Below are 18446 nucleotides of genomic sequence, written 5' to 3' on the forward strand. Positions count from 1 at the left end.
ATTACGGGGATTCTCTTGGTCTTGCAAGATTGCAGATTGCAAAATCATATACCGAAATATACTAGGGCACGAGAGCACCCTTTGCAGAATTTAGTGATATATGAACGGCTGATTCGGTCAATTTATTGTAAATGTTAAATAATTTATTTTACCAGCAGGTAGAGTTCTCAATGCTTTATTGAGATGAGTACCATCAGCACTGAGTTACAATCAGAGAAGAGGCTTTGTACATACATGTCCGCTAGTATTTATAGGAGTACAAAGGAATTTAAAATACCGTAACTTATAAATATGAATAAACAAAGGTAATATCAAACAGAAATGTATGATAAAAGAGAGATGAGAAATAGAAAGCTTAGGTAAAACAGTATTGCCAGATCAGACTTAACATTAATAGAAAATAAACTTAAACTAACGTAAATAATCCTAAACAGTAAATGACTATTGTGCATGGCTATTGTGAATTGGCGTACCTTCAGCATTCATTCTTAACAAAAGGAACTGTAAAAAAAAATTTATAATTAAAATAGAAATTATAAAATCTTTTCAAAAATTTACCTTCTTCAACAATTCAACGTCAAAACATGTTTTAAAGTAAAATGATAGCTAGCACAGGGTTGCAATTATTTTTTTACGTGTCATTGCACGAAAATAAAAGTGGCTTCTGGTCTGACATATTTTACAGCCCTAGCAAATACTTTTCTGAGTGTGTTTGTTGTTGTGCCGTTGCATTAGGTGGAAAAATCTGCAACTCGTGCACAGTGAAAGGTTCTTGCAAGAGCAACAAAATTCCCCATATTGTTTTAAAGTTATACGCATACCTACGTTCTGTGTTCTGTTTAAATAACATGTAATAATATGTACTATATTTACGTTAACAATGACAAGACAGTTGTCTATTATACTATGTTCGGACCGACAAATAAAACATGTTTTCGTGGGAAAAATTGGTTTTCCTTGTAAAATCTGTCAAACGAAAACACAGTTTTCGCTGAAAACTACTGGAAAACTTACATTCCGCTCATTATAATCGGTGCCTGCCCTAGTTTAATCGATGTTTCTGGAAGACATATTTTGCAGGCCCTAAATTGTCACTTGATATTTGTTTACATTCCATATACAAAAACAGCTGTCGCTTGATATTCACATATTAGGGGGATTCTCTTGCTCTTGCAAAACCATGCACGGTGCAGAAATTGCAGAATTTTTCTCTTGGTGCGACCGCACGGCAGAAAATTATTTGCAATGGCTATAAATATGTCAGATCAAAATCCCCGTTTATTTTCGAGCCGTCATATATCACTAGATTCTGCAATGGGTGCTCTCTTGGGCTTGCATATTTCGGTATAGAATTTTTGTATTTTGTGTATTCGTGCAATCCTGCAAGAGCAAGAGAATGCCGGCATTGATAGCTGTCAGTGAAGACTCATCGAAAACGCACATTATCGGTCCGAACAACTTAGATTCCACAACATACAAATGTGTTTTCAAAATGTTTTCAATGTCGGTCCGAACTTAGTATTAATAACTTTCAATAAGTTTATATTACCAACCCGTATTTATAAAATTGATTATTCCTCACACGCTTTGATTGATTATATGTATACATGTACGGTATTAATTAATTTTAACAATTAGCTTAAGTAAATATGTTTTTAAAATTAAATAAAGCCAAATAATATAAATGAATACTGAAATAATTTAATACTTTAAGTGCTAAGCGAATTTGACAAAAATCCTCTACGGAGTCCAAGGTGATTTTTTGATGATGTTACAGAATTTGATTCGATTTTCGTCTTTTCGAACATACGCAAAACCAATATTCGAATCAGCTGTTTACTGATGTGACAAAACTTGCAAATGAATACATTTGGAAGCAATCCTATTACAGTTTTTAATGAGTTCCGATTTAGAAATTATCTAAGAGTTTTTTCTCAAAGTTATAGATAGGAATTCTAGGCAGAAAGCCTAGTTTCCTAGTTTAACTTGCCATAAGTTATTAGAAACTATGAATCTTTTTGAATTTTTTGTTTCCGATAGAAATCGCGACCTGTATCCTGCCCGCCGTCTGGCATATGCACATGCGAGAAGCATCTGGCAATTGCTTCCTAAAGGCAAAATGTAAAAGATTTCGTATAAAAAAATGTGTGGATATGCTTAAATATATAACTATACACCCTAGAAATTTCGCCTTAATATATTATTTCTTTCCCTCACAAAAAAACATCACAAAAATCGATTTTTTTAAGCCTCTAAAGCAGGCTCCCCCCTTAAATATATGCAATTTTTTTTCCAAAAACTCAATAATTGAGACATTTTGTGTTTTATATATGTGTTATTTTATATTTGAGCTCTGATTTATTGTTTACTTTTGATTTTATAATTGTTTTCCAACGTCGCACGTTTTTGTACGACATGGGCCTGCATGACGATAATGTAATCCTAAAAATTGCTGTCGTACGAAAATGTGCGAGGCGGTTATTGCCATTTTTTTGTTTACTTGGTGTTTATTAGTATTATTTTGATTTTATTTAAGCGAAAGCTTACAGAAAGTGAAATATTGGAGACTTTGCCCAATATTGACTTTTTATTGCCCACAATGTCCCAACACACCCCGATTATGTATTGATTGTTTTCCAATATATACGAACCCAAAAAACTAATATGTACATAGTATATCCGAATGCTAATTTGAATAATTAATGAAACACAAAATGTACCTCAGAGATTTTAAAATAAAACAAACAATAATTATCATAGCACTATAAAAATGGGACCAAACCAAGTTAAAATTCGAAACATCCCCTGTCGTACACTTTCGTGCGCCGTGGCACCCCACGAAGTTTCGGGTGATTTTTTAAGAGCTTGATAACTTTTTTTAAAAAAAAAACGCATAAAATTTGCAAAATCTCATCGGTTCTTTATTTGAAACGTTAGATTGGTTCATGACATTTACTTTTGGAAAATAATTTCATTTAAATGTTGACCGCGGCTGCGTCTTAGGTGGTCCATTCGGAAAGTCCAATTTTGGGCAACTTTTTCGAGCATTTCGGCCGGAATAGCCCGAATTTCTTCGGAAATGTTGTCTTCCAAAGCTGGAATAGTTGCTGGCTTATTTCTGTAGACTTTAGACTTGACGTAGCCCCACAAAAAATAGTCTAAAGGCGTTAAATCGCATGATCTTGGTGGCCAACTTACGGGTCCATTTCTTGAGATGAATTGTTCTCCGAAGTTTTCCCTCAAAATGGCCATAGAATCGCGAGCTGTGTGGCATGTAGCGCCATCTTGTTGAAACCAAATGTCAACCAAGTTCAGTTCTTCCATTTTTGGCAACAAAAAGTTTGTTAGCATCGAACGATAGCGATCGCCATTCACCGTAACGTTGCGTCCAACAGCATCTTTGAAAAAAATACGGTCCAATGATTAGCGTACAAACCACACCAAACAGTGCATTTTTCGGGAAATGGGCAGTTGGCCACCAAGAATGCGATTTAACGCCTTTAGACTATTTTTTGTATCGAGTCTAAAGTCTACAGAAATAAGCAACTATTCCAGATGGAAGACAACATTTCCGAAGAAATTCGGGCTATGTTGCCCAAAATTGGACTTTCCGAATGGACCACCCAAGACGCAGCCGCGGTCAACATTTAAATGAAATTATCTTCAAAAAGTAAATGTCATGAACCAATCTAACGTTTTTTTTTAAAAAAGTTATCAAGCTCTTAAAAAATCACCCGATATTAAGAGTCGCATAAAAACGTGCGAACGATTGAAATTCGTTATAATAGCAAATGAGTACCAAACATAATATATCGAGGTAACAGATATAAATGTTACCGATAAGAAACTGTTAACCAACATAACCCGACATCTCGACAGGCTAAAGTTTATGGCATACTAATGTCAAATCTATTGCTATCTGTATGTGGGCGTTTGTTATCATAATATAATCATTTGCAAAATGGGGTCGCGTAGGTAGACTCGAGCTGATGTAGTGCATGTTTTGAGCTTTTGAACCGTTTACATATGTGGGCACACTAACAAGATGCATCACATCTGGCAGCACTGTTTGTCAGTTATTCTATTATTTTTCTATTACTTCATTCTCTGTATATTCTTGGAAATTTACAGTTTCCAACTAAATTCCTATTTTTAGTTTACAGTTTTAAGAAGCGTCACTTTTTGTACAGACGCTCTCAAGAGTACAAGTGTTGAAAATCTCTTTAATCAATAAATGTTTTTATATTAAATGTGGTGTCGTAATATTTCCACATAATTGGTGACCCCGACGTGATTAAATTGGATCAAACTTTGTCTATCCACGCGTTAAAGTACAAACGTTAATATTAATTGCAAATTCACGGTCGTTGTAATTTCATACTCATCAGTGTCTAAAAATTTGTGCATACCGGTTACCACGTGCTCTCAATCGATTCATTGACATGCCATTAGAGCAAACACGCCCACCAGTAATTCAAACGTCTTGACATCAATCTCCTCGAACATGACCACAAACGACCCAACTGTGACCATCAGTGACGCCGCCGATGAAGCCCAGAACACTGCATCAATTGTAGCTATGTCCAGCTGCAAACTGCCGCAGTTCTGGTCCATCCAGCCTCGTTTGTGGTTTGTTCAAGTTGAAGCAGTGTTACAGGTGGCCCGTATAACGAATGACGCATCACGTTACAATCAAATCGTTAGTGCTTTGGACACTGATGCTATGTTACAGCTAGCGGACTTCTTGCAGAATCCACCAGAGACCTACAAGTACGCGAAGCTGCAGGACGATATATTGAAGCAGTTTTCAGAATCCAGCGACCGCCAGCTTCACCGAGCGCTTACGGAGGTTCAACTCGATGATAAAAAGCCTAGCCAGCTCCTGCGCCAGCTCAGAATTCTCATGGGCGACAGGGTCTCAGAAGACTTACTGCGTATAAAATGGTTGGCACCATTAACCAGCCGGTGTCTCAAACTACTCAGAGATGCCCCTCCAGATGAGCTTGCTGAAGTTGCAGACGAGCTAATGGAAACCCAGGCTCGTCATTCCGTTATGGCTACACATCACCAGCCTGCCCAGGCAGCACACAGGGGCGACAAATTCGAAAATACTCTGCTCACCAGCATGGCAAAGGACTTGTCAGGCCTTAAACTTGCCATAGCCGACCTGGTGACTTGTATCAAGGACCAGGGAATTACTCGAGACCGACCCCAACCTGCATCTGGCCGTTTCCAGCAGTCATCATCGAAGGAAGAGCCAGCCTCAGACAAAAAGAAGTTCTGCTACTATCACCGTCTCTATGGGTCCAGAGCCAAAAAGTGCGAGCGTTCTTGCACCTTCGACTCATCGGCGGAAAACTAACTTCGCTGCCGACCATTCAGGCGGCCGGCGACAGCATAGAGGCTAACACATCACCAACCAGAGAGCATCGCCTTCACATTCATGATCGCACAACAAACATGAGATTCCTTGTCGATTCTGGATCAGTAATCTCTCTCATGCCCAAGCCCGCCATCAATCACACGCTCACAGAAGATGATCTGACTTTCTTCGCAGCCAATGGGACCGTTATCCGAACCTACGGTCGAAAAGTCATCACCCTTGACTTCAATATTCGCCGTACATTTAATTGGCCTTTAATAATCACAGATGTTAAGTCAGCCATTCTCGGCGCAGACTTCCTGGTCCACTTTGCATTGCTCCTAGATCTCAAAGGACGATGTCTCATCGATACAACCTCGTCATGCACAACTCAGGGCACACTATTTGAGGCCATGGTACACAGCATTTCAACAATCGATCGCTCAATCTGTCCTGGTGCACATGACGCCAAATACCTGCAATTACTCAACCAATTCATCGACACAACTCATCCCAGCACCAATCCTGTCACAGCCACTGACAGTCAAGTCGCTCATCACATTGAGACAACTGGGCCACCAGTATTTGAGCGCCCACGACGTCTCACCGGCGAGAAACTACAAATAATCTTTAGCTATTTGACCTCCTGCTACATCATGGCGTGATCCGGCCATCGAGCAGCCCATGGGCCAGCCCTATCCATATGGTGCCAAAGAAAACAGGTGGATGGCGCACCACAGGTGACTATCGAAAACTAAACGCAAATACAGTTCGATGTCCAGTCTCTCATGTGGATGACATTCTCCAGCGTCTCCACGGATCCACCGTTTTCTCCCCCATCGACTTAGTCAGGGCTTACCACCAGATACCCATGGCCAAGTCAGACATTGCCAAAACAGCTGTAACCACCCCTTTTGGACTTTTCGAATTTCTGGGTATGCCACCTGGACTACGCAATGCCACGCAGACTTTTCAGAGACATATGGACAACATCCTCAGAGATTTAGACTTCGTGGGCTGCTTCATAGACGATCTGATTGTCTATTCTCAGTCCCACGAACAGCACCTACGACATCTCACCACCATCTTTGAAGTCCTGCGTGCACATCGTCTCACCATCAATCCAAAGAAGTGCCAGTTTGGCAAGTCTGAAGTCATCTACCTGGGGTACACTATCAACAAAGACGGCTACACTCCACCCGCCGAACGCACGCAAGCAATCGCCGATTACACAAAGCCAGAAACCGTCAGCGATCTACGTCGTTTCCTGGGGATCGTCAACTACTACCGGCGAGCGATCCCTCAAGCGACCCAGATACAATCACCACTGACATTCTTTCTCAAACATGCCAAGAAGAAGGACAATACTAAAATCCAGTGGACACCTTCTGCAGATCAAGCCTGGCAAGACTGCAAAAAAAGTGTCATCCATGGCACGCGCATGGCTTTCCTCGCACCAAACGCAATCCTCTCATAGAGATCCGACGCTCCGGATACAGCCATTGGGGCCGTTCTTGAACAGCAACACAAGGACTCATGGCAACCACTGGCCTTTTTCTCCCGCAAGCTCAGTCCAGCAGAGACCAGATACTCCACGTACGATCGTGAAATTCTAGCCATCTTTGCCACCATCAAGTTTTTCAAGCACATTCTCGAGGGAAGAGACTTCAGCATCTTCACCGACCACAAGCCAATCATCAACGCATTTTCACAACGTGCTGACAAGGCACCACCTCGCCAACTACGTCACTTGGACTACATCTCACAGTTCTCAACTCAGATTTTCTATACCAAGGGCATAGAAAACGTCGTAGCTGATGCGCTGTCGAGAATTAATGGCATAACGATGCCAACCAAACTTGATGCTGAGACCATTGCGCTGGCGCAACTCCAAGATGACCAGATTAATGATTTCCAATCCAGCACATCTCTCAAGCTGCACCTGCTGAACATTGAAGGTCATGATATACTTTGTGATGTGACTAATAATATTGTGCGACCTTATCTTCCACAGCCACTCAGACGCCAGGCCTTTGACATCATCCATGGTCTTTCTCATCCTAGTGGCAGGGCCACAGTCAAGGAACTCACCGGAAGATTCGTCTGGCCAGGTATTAGAAAAGACGCACTCCTCTGGTTCAGACACTGCATACCATGTCAACGTTCCAAGGTCCATCGTCACAATCGCACCACACCAAACCACATTGACGTACCAGACAATCGCTTCGAGCATGTCCATCTGGATCTCACAGAGCTGCCCAGAGTCAAGGACCTTCGTTACTGTCTGCGATCATTGACCGCTTCAGCAGATGGCCACACGCCATACCACTCAACAACATGACAGCTGAGACAGTTACACACGCCTTTTACACTCAGTGGATTTGTCAATTCGGTGCACCATTGACAATCACCACTGATCAAGGTCTGCAGTTCGAATCAGCACTGTTCATCTCACTCTCACGAATGCTGGGCATTCATCGTATCAGAACGACGCCGTATCATCCTCAATCGAATGGTCTGGTGGAACGGTGGCACCGCACACTCAAGGCGGCTCTCATGTGCAATAATGAGACACCTTGGCCGGACATGCTACCGTCAGTTCTACTAGGACTCCGAACCGCATACAAACCAGATTTGAAAGCATCTCCTGCTGAAATGCTTTTCGGGACTATACTGCGTATACCCGGTGATTTCTTTGATACAGCAAGCACACCAGGTGATCCACAAACATTCGTGAGGAAATACAGGCAAATCATCCAAGCAATCAGGCCAACACCAACAGCTCATCACACCAAACACAAGCTGTTCCTACTGAAAAACCTTGACACGTGCACCCACGTCTTCAAGAGAGTAGACTCCATCAAGAAGCCTCTGCAACAACCATACACTGGTCCCCATGAAGTCATCCAGCGAGTAGACGACAAAACCTACATCATCACGATCAATGGGGAGACAAAACAGTCTCAATCGACATGCTGAAGCCAGTATACATTGAGTTAACAAACAACTCACAACCAACACCTTAAAAAGTCTAGCAGGACTTTATTTGAGGGGGAGTACTGTAGGCACACTAACAAGATGCATCACATCTGGCAGTACTGTTTGTCAGTTATTCTGGCAGCACTGTTTGTCAGTTATTCTATTATTTTTCTATTACTTCATTCTCTGTATATTCTTGGAAATTTACAGTTTCCAACTAAATTCCTATTCTTAGTTTACAGTTTTAAGAAGCGTCACTTTTTGTACAGACGCCATCAAGAGTACAAGTGTTTAAGATCTCTTTAATCAATAAATGCTTTTATATTAAATGTGGTGTCGTAATATTTCCACACATATTTATAAGGATGAAAAAAAAAATGGATTAATTTCCACAAAGTTGAAATATACTTTTTCTACAAATTTATTTCTTAAAAAAAAAAGATTTCGTATTTTCAGACTACAATAATTGTAGCATAATTTTTATATACCAATTAAACTAATAAATTTAATATGAGCAATGATATTTATTACTCGCACTATTAAATTGAAAATTATCCCGAATGAAACTGCCGACGGTATAAGTATACATATGTATGAGAGCTGTGTGGCCTCTTCAAAATTTTCACAGAAATTAAAACTGATCTGTCAAACTGCAAAAGTGATAGTTCATTGCATGCAATATATAGCGTACATACTAGTATGCCATATACTGTATTCCATAAGCAATATGGAGTCTCCTCAGGGAATATGTACACCAATACAGTTAGTATACAATAAGTTTTTGCCGGTCGAGATGTCCCGTAATAGCAGAAAATTTTGTAACACATACTTTTGTTAAGTATAACACATAGGTGGCGTATTTGCTAACAAAAGTATTTGCCACAGTATATACAGTAGATAACCTTTTCGTGGTAGCTTTCTGAGGGGTGAATAGCGGCCATCTTGGATTTTCAGAGGTAGCAACGCTGTGCTGTATATATTGAGGCAGTAAATACTTAGAAAATTTATTCTATTAAATAACAAAAACTATAAATATTGTTGCTTAATATAAAAGGAAATTATTTATTAATGACATATATTTACTAATATTTGATTTAAACGCCATAGTGTGTCATGTTTCGCCCATAAAAATATCATTTACTGATAGTCAGATATTCTTTATGTAGTGAGTTCTTATTAATAAAAAGCAGCCCTGTTCTTAGATTTCTCGGTGGTGAGTTTTCTTCTGAATGTATTTGTTTTCAATTGACAGACAGAAAACATAAAACGGTTTGTATTCGTAAGTTTTTGAAATATTATTACCAATAATTTTAATTTGGAAAGAAGATATTTAGGCATTTGAAGCTGAATTTTTAATACATCGTTCTAATTCTCATCCGTATACTATTTTTGAATATTTAAGTTTTGCATTTTCCACACCATCCCAGAGGTTTGCAATAAAGCGCGTTACAAACTTTTTTTAGGTGTTCGGTTCTCCGGTTGGCCTATTTTCACCTTTTCAACTTAAAATAAAAATAATTAATAATTTACATAAAAATTTAATAAAAATAGAGGTAGTTACCTATGTGAAATGCTCAAAAATTTGATGTGCCGAAAATGAGGGCTGGCTGCCTGCCTATTAAAAATTCACCCTAAGATTTTCTAGAGGTGAGTATAAGTATGTAAACAAAGGAAAGGTTTATTACTGTATATACTGAGGTATTTGCTACCCTTAACAGACCTTAAAGAAATTTTATAACAAATATATGTCATTTTGTTCACACCAACATAGCGAATAAGCTACGCATATAAGAGTAATACCATGTTCAGACCGACACTTAATCACACGATTTCGACTGTTGAGTGGTTTGTCCCACTAATCTTATAAATTTATCAAGATTTCGCCATACAAAAATGACAGTTCAAAATCACTTCATCGAAGTGATTTGAAACTGATCCACGCTAAATCTCTATGTGCGACTCTGATTTTACGGCGTCTACTTGGCAGCATTGGAAATCTATTACATTATCACTGCTGATTTAGACACTACAAAAAGGAAAAAATGTAAACAAACAAATTTTTATTAGAGCAATGAATATAATTTCTGCTGAAAATCGACTTCCCTAATGAAAAAATGCGTCCTTTATTTCTATTAAATGAAAATATTTAAAAGAATACGGCTTTTATTACAAAATACTATATGATAATGTTTTCTTTTGATAAATATTGAGCGAAGTAAATTCCTGAATGGCAAAACCGGCTGTTTTTAATTTTTTCAACGGCAGTAAGAACACTGTTGGGTTATGAAATGCTTAAATGTAATCTAATCTTTTAATTTTCGGTCTGAATATGGTATAGCTTAGAACAAGGCAGCATGCCATATTTGCAATTGGTTAGAGCGAGAAAACCATTGAACTTAATATGACGATGTTTTACTTTTTTCCTACTTTCTTAACAAAAGGAACAAATATTTCGCAATTCTGTAAGCAGTCTCTAGGCACTAATTGAGACATTTTTGGGTAAAGATTCAATTTGTGACTAGTTACTGTTCACAACACAGTCTCTAGTCTTTACTCATAAAATATTGTCTCAAATTTGTGACCTGATAGTTCGCAGGTTACAAAACTAAGGAGAACTTTTATTTGACATTTTGAATAAACTGAATAGAGGTTATCATAGATATTACTCAACTGACTGTCACTTACTGAATTACAAAATCGTCTCAAGTCACAAAAATTGTATACAATTTAAGATCTCAATTTTAGAGTCTTACGATTGTATCACAGTACAGAATTCTTCGGTTAATATTTGTTATCGACATATTTTTTTCCTTCAAGCTAAAATGCATAACTAAATAATGAAAGATAAGAGCTGATGAGACTTCTTCGTTTTTAATTAAGATACTTTTGCGACTGTCATGTACTGAATTGCAAAATCGTCTCAAGTCACAAAAATTAGCTCTAATCTAAAATCTCAATCCTAATTGCTAATAGACATTAGACTTGCAACAATATTTGGACATATGGCTTTGTATCCAACCATCAAGAAATGTAAAAACTTCATATAAAAAAACGCTTAAGAAACGGTCAAGAAACTTTCCAGCGAAAAATTTACTTGTGCTAGTACGCAGCTCTCAAGAAATCTAGTACTAATTTTTAATACTTTTTTTCAGTAAAATGTGAATATGGCAAACCTGGTTTTGCGAAGAAAGGTTGGTATGCAGCTCTCAAGTAATTGCTCAAGAAAAAAAATACATTATTTCTCAAGTAATTTTGACAGCTGGTTATGCATTGTGAATGATCTACATAAGAAGAGCAAGAGAGAATAAACAAAGAAAACAAACTTTGTGCGTAATATGTATGTATGTGTGGTTGTGTATGATAACATAAATATTTTCATTCAAGAATGATAGAATATAAGATTACGACGACCGCCATTACGAAACACAAGAGTGAAAAACTGTCAAATGGCTTGCAAATTGTAAACAGAAAAGTAAACACTTTTGTAAATTCGCAAAATATTATTAATTCTTTCGATTTTAATGAAAAGTTTTAGTGAAGCGATTGAATATTGTTGAGTGAAAAGATTTGAATCGTTTCTAAAGAAATATATCGGCCTATTGATAATAAAATTGTCTATTAAGTTGTGATTCAAATGGAGAAAACGTTTCTTGTGTTGTATTTAAATATATACATATATTATAAGTTCAGATGTATCAGATGTATCAGATAAATTGCCTGAGGTTCATAATATCTTCATCTCTGAAGTGATCTCTGCATATAAAAGAGGATTTAGTATTAAATATATAATTTCTTTTGCAAAATAACACCCATTTTTTGGCAACTTTTAAATCGGCCGGAAAACTGAAAAAACTCGTTTTCGATCCTTTAATTGCATAATAATTATTAAAACAAGCCACTGCACATTTCATTTTAAAAAATTAATATATTTATGCTTAGAAATTTAAATAAATACAACAGTACACTTTCACAGGTTTTCTTCATTTGAACAATTTCCACACATGCTACTCTATTTATTGTGGATGTGCCTAAAACTACTTATATCTTTTCTCGCAACAACCCTCCAAGACGGGTAGTTGTTAGCAAACGTGTAAACGAGTTGTTATTGTTCACTTTTGCATTCGTTAAAATATTTGTTACTTTTGTTCAGAGAGTGGGAAAAAAGTAACACATAGCTATTTAATGTTCAATGGTTATCTCGCTCTAACCAATGGCAAATATCGCATGCTGCCTTGTTCTAACAGAATACATACATTTGTTAGCAAATCTCTTCACAGTATGTTACGGGTAACAAATTCTTTCGTTAGCGCAAAGCTTACCTATGTGTTATTGATAACAAAAAGTATTTGTTACCCGAATATCTGTTAGTGTTATTATTTTGGTTATCAGTTTGTTACCTTTAACATGTAATCATGTTAGCAGGAACAAGCATTTCTGTTACCCATTTGTTACTTCTAGCAAATTCAATTATTTTAAATAAAAGTCATTTTTTTAATTATTTTGCTTTATTTAATAATAAAATCAAAATCAGATATTAATTAAATTAATAATATGCCTATTATTATTGCATTCGGCAGAAAAATTATATACAAGTTATTTGAGTATAAAAATTATAATTGTAAAAATTCATATTTTTAAAAGTAAAATTAGACACTTCAACTTAGAACTAATATATACAACTTAAAACTAATATGTACAACTTAAAACTAATATTTACAACTTAAAACTAATATATATAAGTAATAATAATAAAACTTATATTAGTTTAGCCCTTAGTTTATGTTTCTTCTGTTTAAAACGATTGTGGCTTAAGGCCACAAATCTCCGGAGCTCCCCACATATACTGCTTTTATCCTTGTCAGGAAATAATGATTACATCGTCTGAAAACAAACCACGAAGTACGCCGTCCACACTGCCTTTTGCGCCCTTTGATTTCAATATTAGCCGCATCTGTAAAAAAAAATTACAGTAAATTATATTACAAATCGCATAATATTTAAAAACGAAATATTTACCATAGCATCCGTGCTTTCCTTTTGGGAAAGTTTGTCTTCCACGAAGCGCACGTGCTCTTCCGATGACATGGGCAGTTTCGAAGCGAGCTCCACGTAATGCTCGTCCTCCAAATCACCGGTGATGCGGCTAATTGAATGGTGCGTCTTTGCCGCTATGACGCGGCATTTGCGCAATAATTTACTTTGCGCCTGCACCTCGGCCTTCACTGGCATCTAGAAAATTAAAATATAAAAATTAGCTTCTGTTTTAATTTGGTACTGTAATACTGCGTTACTTACTTTGTCTGTTAGGGACTTCTCAATGACAGTGAGACGGGTCTCAATAGCATTCAGCTTCTGGATTATATCTGAAAAACATAAATGTATTTTTATAAAACAAATACTAATATATTTATATATTAATACATTATACCTGCATGGCCGCCAGACGATGGTGACGGTACCACAATTTCTGATGGTTCTGCTGGAGGAGCGCAAAGAGGTTTGAAAAGGTTTTCTTATTCATTATTTAAAACTAAAACTTAACTGATTGATAGGATCCACGTCGAAAACTAAAAAAAAAAAATATTATATAGTTATTATATAAAATTAAAAATATTAAGTGGTCGTTTAATTAAAAAATACAATATAGCAACAAATATTACTTTGATAAAGATTTTTGATTTGTAAATACTTACAAATAGTATATTACAGGAGGAAAATATAGTTGAGAAGTGTCTTTTTAAAAGATAATATCTATTTCTTAATTAATTTTTGTAAAATGAGAAAACATTATAAGGGAAATATTTACTGATTTGCCGAAAAATAGTATTTCTGTTTAGGACACATAATTTAACCCTTTTTTACTTGCGACATATCTTTTTGAGATCAACATCCAAGTAAAGAAGTTGTGTATTTCAGCACTAAAGGAAAGACTATATAAATAGTTTAAAAAAATTAAAATGTAAATATCCTTTTTTGAAAAGACACTCCTCATTTGCTTGAAGCTTGAAAAAGTTTAATTTTAATTTAATTTTTAAAATCCTGCTTAGGAGCAGAAATGCGTATATGTATGTTTATGATGAAACACTAATGTTGTTTTTATTTTAAACAATTTTAGATATTCTGCATGCGAACAGATATCTTGGACGAACAAATGAACATTTTTAATTATGGAGGAGGTTATCCAGTTCAAGAATTTAAATATTCGAGATATTTGCGTTTAAAGGTGGGTTTCCAGCTCTCAAAAAAGCAAAAACTTCATATAAAAAATCGCTTATGAAATGATCAAGAAGTTTTCTGGTGTAAATTAATTTTACACTTACATATATTTCGCTTTTTATGTTCACTAGCACTTCACTAATTCTGAAAAACCTCCTCAATCCGACAATACCCATTTTATTCCCGAAATCGTGGGACGGTATTCTAAAGTCGGCACAATTATAATTGTAACCGCACAACTCGTTTCAATTTAGATTTTAAATTTTTTACATTTACACATGTATGTATGTATATACATACATATATATGTAGATATAAAGTACAAATTACATATTTCACAAAAATGCATAATCTATAGCAACTATTTGAAATAAATATGCGCTATTTAGCTTTACTAATTTAAAACTTACTCTCTTATTTGTTTGTTGTACCCAATATACTTGAATCCTCCAAATGTTTTCTGTAATATTAAAATTTTTAATTATACACACAACATTCAATTCACAATGCTTACCTTTTTCTCCTAGTTAAGCCTTTTAGTTTCTCTATACAAAAGAAATTAATAATATACATATGTATATATAAATAATATAAATTAATTATAAAGTATCAAATTATCAAGTAACGAACTTACCTCTTTAAAATCCAAAATAAACTGCGCTTTTCGTTTTCTTCTTCTTGAAAAATTGGGCATTCGTCTCTCCTATTCTAGCAAGTTAATATTACAATATGTTTAGAATGTCGATAGTTTTTCTCTATCTTACTTACGTATTCTCCCATTCAATTGAAAATTCCAGAAAATATAACAGTGTTAGTGAACAGCTGAAAATGTTTCAATGTGTTTGTGCAATCTGTTACCTCCGTCTTGCAGGGAATATTCTAAACATTCCACTGAAATTTTTCCTGCAAAGACGAATGAATTAATAGGGGTATTCTCTTGCTCTTGCAAGATTGCAGATTGCAAAAATTCTATACCGAAATATACAAGAGCACGAGAGCACCCATTGCAGAATCTAGTGATATGTGAACGGCTGATTCGGTGAATTTATTGTGAATGACTATTATGCAAAACTTTTGTGAATGGTTATTGTGCATGACTCGTTTAACGAATATTGTGATTTAAAAAATAACAAAACAAAACAAATTGCGAAAGATTAACGAATCTATTTTTTAAAAATGCCACAAACTTCTGAGAAACAAAAATTTGTTAATTTTATAATTGAAGAAGCTGCTTCTAATATATTACTTCATTTGGATGGTAATTGTTTATTTCACTTTTTTAAGCTTTAAAAATAAAAAATTTGAACTTTTTAGACGACAATAGCTATTAGAAAACTATGGATGAATTGGATGAAAGTCTTACAATTATCTTATCGAACCATCGCGGAAATTATCAAAATGTGCCTAAGTGTTTGGAATGGAGGACTAATGTTCTTGACTATTTAGACGAAGGACGTTACCAACAAATGCTCCGAGTCTCAAGAGATCAATTTGCGTTGCTATTGTCCTTGATCAAAGGTAGTGCACAGTTTAACAACGCTCAATCCATTAGGCAATTTTCAGTAGAAATGCAGTTAGCTATAACTTTATATCGTTTGGGTTCATCGGGTGAAAGTGCGGCGATTCGGAAAATAGCTACACTGTTTGGTGTAGGAGATGGTGAAACGCTTTACAAGATTACAAAGAGAGTATTTTCGTCAATTTTGGAGTTAAAATCTAGATATATCACTTTGCCTGATACCAATGAATGACAAAATATCGTTAAAACAACGTACAATGAGCTGCCGCATTGCATAGGGTATATTGATGGTACTGAATTGAAACTTGCAGAAGCACCAGTTGTTAACCATTCGGCTTATTTTTCAAAAAGCCGAATCTATTCCATAAAGGCACAAGTTGTATGCGTTTAACAGTTAAGGATTCGGCATGTAGTAGCGGGACACTTTGGTAGTGTACACGATGCTCGCATGTTTCGTACTAGTGCTCTCTCCACTCAGGAAGGCTCACTTTTTTCTTCTTCTCAATGGCTAGCAGGAGATTCTGCTTATCCATTGCTGACCACTCTTATCACGCCATTTCGAACAAATTCACAACAAATGGACTATTCAAAGCGTAAAGCATTCAACTTGCGTCATAGCAGATATCGCGTGAGGATTGAACATTGCTTTGGGATTCTAAAAGAACGCTTTGGCAGCCTCAAAGAATTAAAAACACGTATTCAAGACGAACAAAGTCATATTATATGCTCTAACTGGATTATTGTTTGCTGTATATTGCATAACATCTTCCGAGCTGCTTCTAACGATATTGAATACGTAGACAATATAGTTGTCGATAACGACGAAGAATCGGATGAATTTCCTTCACATGAAAATGGCCGCCGAATAACTGAGACAAAAGCCAAGCGCATATTTTTGTACACAATAATGTTTGGTGATCAATAAAACGTTAATTAGTAATATATGTATTTTATACTACTGGTATTAGGTATACCAACTCTTTTTTTGATATAACTATTTATATAAGTTCATACTTACGAAACCTAAAGAAATAATCTAACTGCCATGAATAATCATAAATAAATACAAATGTTATTTAGTATATTTAATTGTTTTTATTTTCATATTTTTTTTTCAATTTCAAACATAGCCACTCTTTCTTTCATTTCTAATTCTAACATTTTGAATTTTTTCTCAGTTTCTATTTTTTTCAACTCTATGTGTAATTTTTTTGACTCAATGTCTAACTTTTTATTTGAATTTTCTTTTCCTCCTCGAATTTATACTTATCGAACTCCAGTTTTTTCGCTTCCATAGCATTTTTTTCTGCTTGGATAGCCGCCAATTGTCCAACGGATGATTTCGGAGGACGAATTGACCGTTGGCATGTTGACACCGGTGTGGAGATCGGTGCGATCGGAGATGCGGCATTTGATGGCGCAGCAGGTACACATTCTTCCAAGAATTCTGCTTCGAATTCTGGTGCAGGACTAACTGGACATAACTGAGGCGAAGGAAGGTTGCTTTCAACCAGTAACGGTTGCGTGGCCGGCAACCGCTTTTCAAATATTTCCCTCAGCTGGTCGAAGTATGGACACATTTTAGCAATTTTTGCTGAAATTAGTAAAAAAATGTTTTATTTACAGTAAATTTAAAATATCTGTATAATACGAACCTTCGATGGTTCTGCCGTCAGCTTCATCTTGTAGTCCTGCACCAGTTGACGCGAGCTAGTCATTGGCTTTACGGTACTGCGTCTTCAAATGCCGGACCTTCCACCGCACCAGATCCCATGAGACATCCAACTGCGAGTTATGTAAAAATCGTTTATATTTCAATTGCGCAGTTGGAGCATATCAACTTACCTCAAATTCCGCCTCTTCCATTAAAAACTCTATTATAGAGTGCACCTCACTCTCCTTCCACTTCTTGTTTGGCTGCTGCCTTTTCCTCTTCGCTGGTGGCGCAACTTCGCTATTCATATTTGTGGAAAACTGTAAAAATTCTTTAGAAATTAAAAAGAAATTTTAAAATATATTTAAAACTTACCTTTCTCAACAATTTAACGACGTAGTATGTATTTATGTAAAATGGCAGCTACAACAGGGTTGCAATTATATTTTTGCGTGACATTGCACGCAAATATACATAGGTTTTGGTCTGATATATTTTACAGCCCTTGCAGATATTTTTCTGCGTGTGTTTGTTGTTGTGCCGTTGTAAATCTGCAATTCTTGCACCCTGCACCGGGTTTTGCAAGAGCAAGAGAATACCCCTAATATTATTTTGGGAATTTCCAAAAGTGTTTACTTTTCTGTTTACAATTTGTATGCATTTCTATGCTTGTTCTTCTCAACACAAAAATGTAATTGTTTTTGTAAGAATTATCA

General features: G+C 36.1%; 2 protein-coding genes, 2 long non-coding RNA genes and 1 pseudogene across 4 annotated transcripts; 2 read left to right on the forward strand and 3 right to left on the reverse strand.

Annotated features, from left to right (window-relative positions):
* Positions 1-4504: 4504 nt before the first annotated feature.
* LOC126765592 (uncharacterized) lies at positions 4505-5362 on the forward strand. Its single transcript, XM_050483201.1, has one exon. The coding sequence runs from the start codon at positions 4505-4507 to the stop codon at positions 5360-5362; it is 858 nt and encodes a 285-aa protein (XP_050339158.1).
* Positions 5363-5460: 98 nt separating this feature from the next.
* LOC126765593 (uncharacterized) lies at positions 5461-6027 on the forward strand. Its single transcript, XM_050483202.1, has one exon. It carries the CDS (start codon positions 5461-5463, stop codon positions 6025-6027), a length of 567 nt encoding a protein of 188 aa, XP_050339159.1.
* Positions 6028-9374: 3347 nt separating this feature from the next.
* On the reverse strand, positions 9375-9999 carry LOC126765527 (uncharacterized). The gene is made up of 2 exons (XR_007668495.1): positions 9903-9999; positions 9375-9843 (listed from the first exon to the last, which is right to left on the reverse strand). It is a non-coding gene; the product is annotated as an uncharacterized LOC126765527 (long non-coding RNA).
* A 2880-nt stretch (positions 10000-12879) lies between these two features.
* LOC126765594 (uncharacterized) lies at positions 12880-16407 on the reverse strand (annotated as a pseudogene).
* A 909-nt stretch (positions 16408-17316) lies between these two features.
* On the reverse strand, positions 17317-18220 carry LOC126765485 (uncharacterized). Its single transcript, XR_007668453.1, has 2 exons — positions 17732-18220; positions 17317-17670 (listed from the first exon to the last, which is right to left on the reverse strand). It is a non-coding gene; the product is annotated as an uncharacterized LOC126765485 (long non-coding RNA).
* Between the last annotated feature and the right edge of the window lie 226 nt (positions 18221-18446).

This window comes from Bactrocera neohumeralis, unplaced genomic scaffold, assembly GCF_024586455.1.
Source record: "Bactrocera neohumeralis isolate Rockhampton unplaced genomic scaffold, APGP_CSIRO_Bneo_wtdbg2-racon-allhic-juicebox.fasta_v2 cluster10, whole genome shotgun sequence".
NCBI lineage: Eukaryota > Metazoa > Arthropoda > Insecta > Diptera > Tephritidae > Bactrocera > Bactrocera neohumeralis.

What these genes read in the sequence shown, in the direction of transcription:
- LOC126765592 (XM_050483201.1), top strand. Translation starts at nt 4,505, where the DNA reads ATGACCACAAACGACCCAACTGTGACCATCAGTGACGCCGCCGATGAA.
- LOC126765593 (XM_050483202.1), top strand. Translation starts at nt 5,461, where the DNA reads ATGAGATTCCTTGTCGATTCTGGATCAGTAATCTCTCTCATGCCCAAG.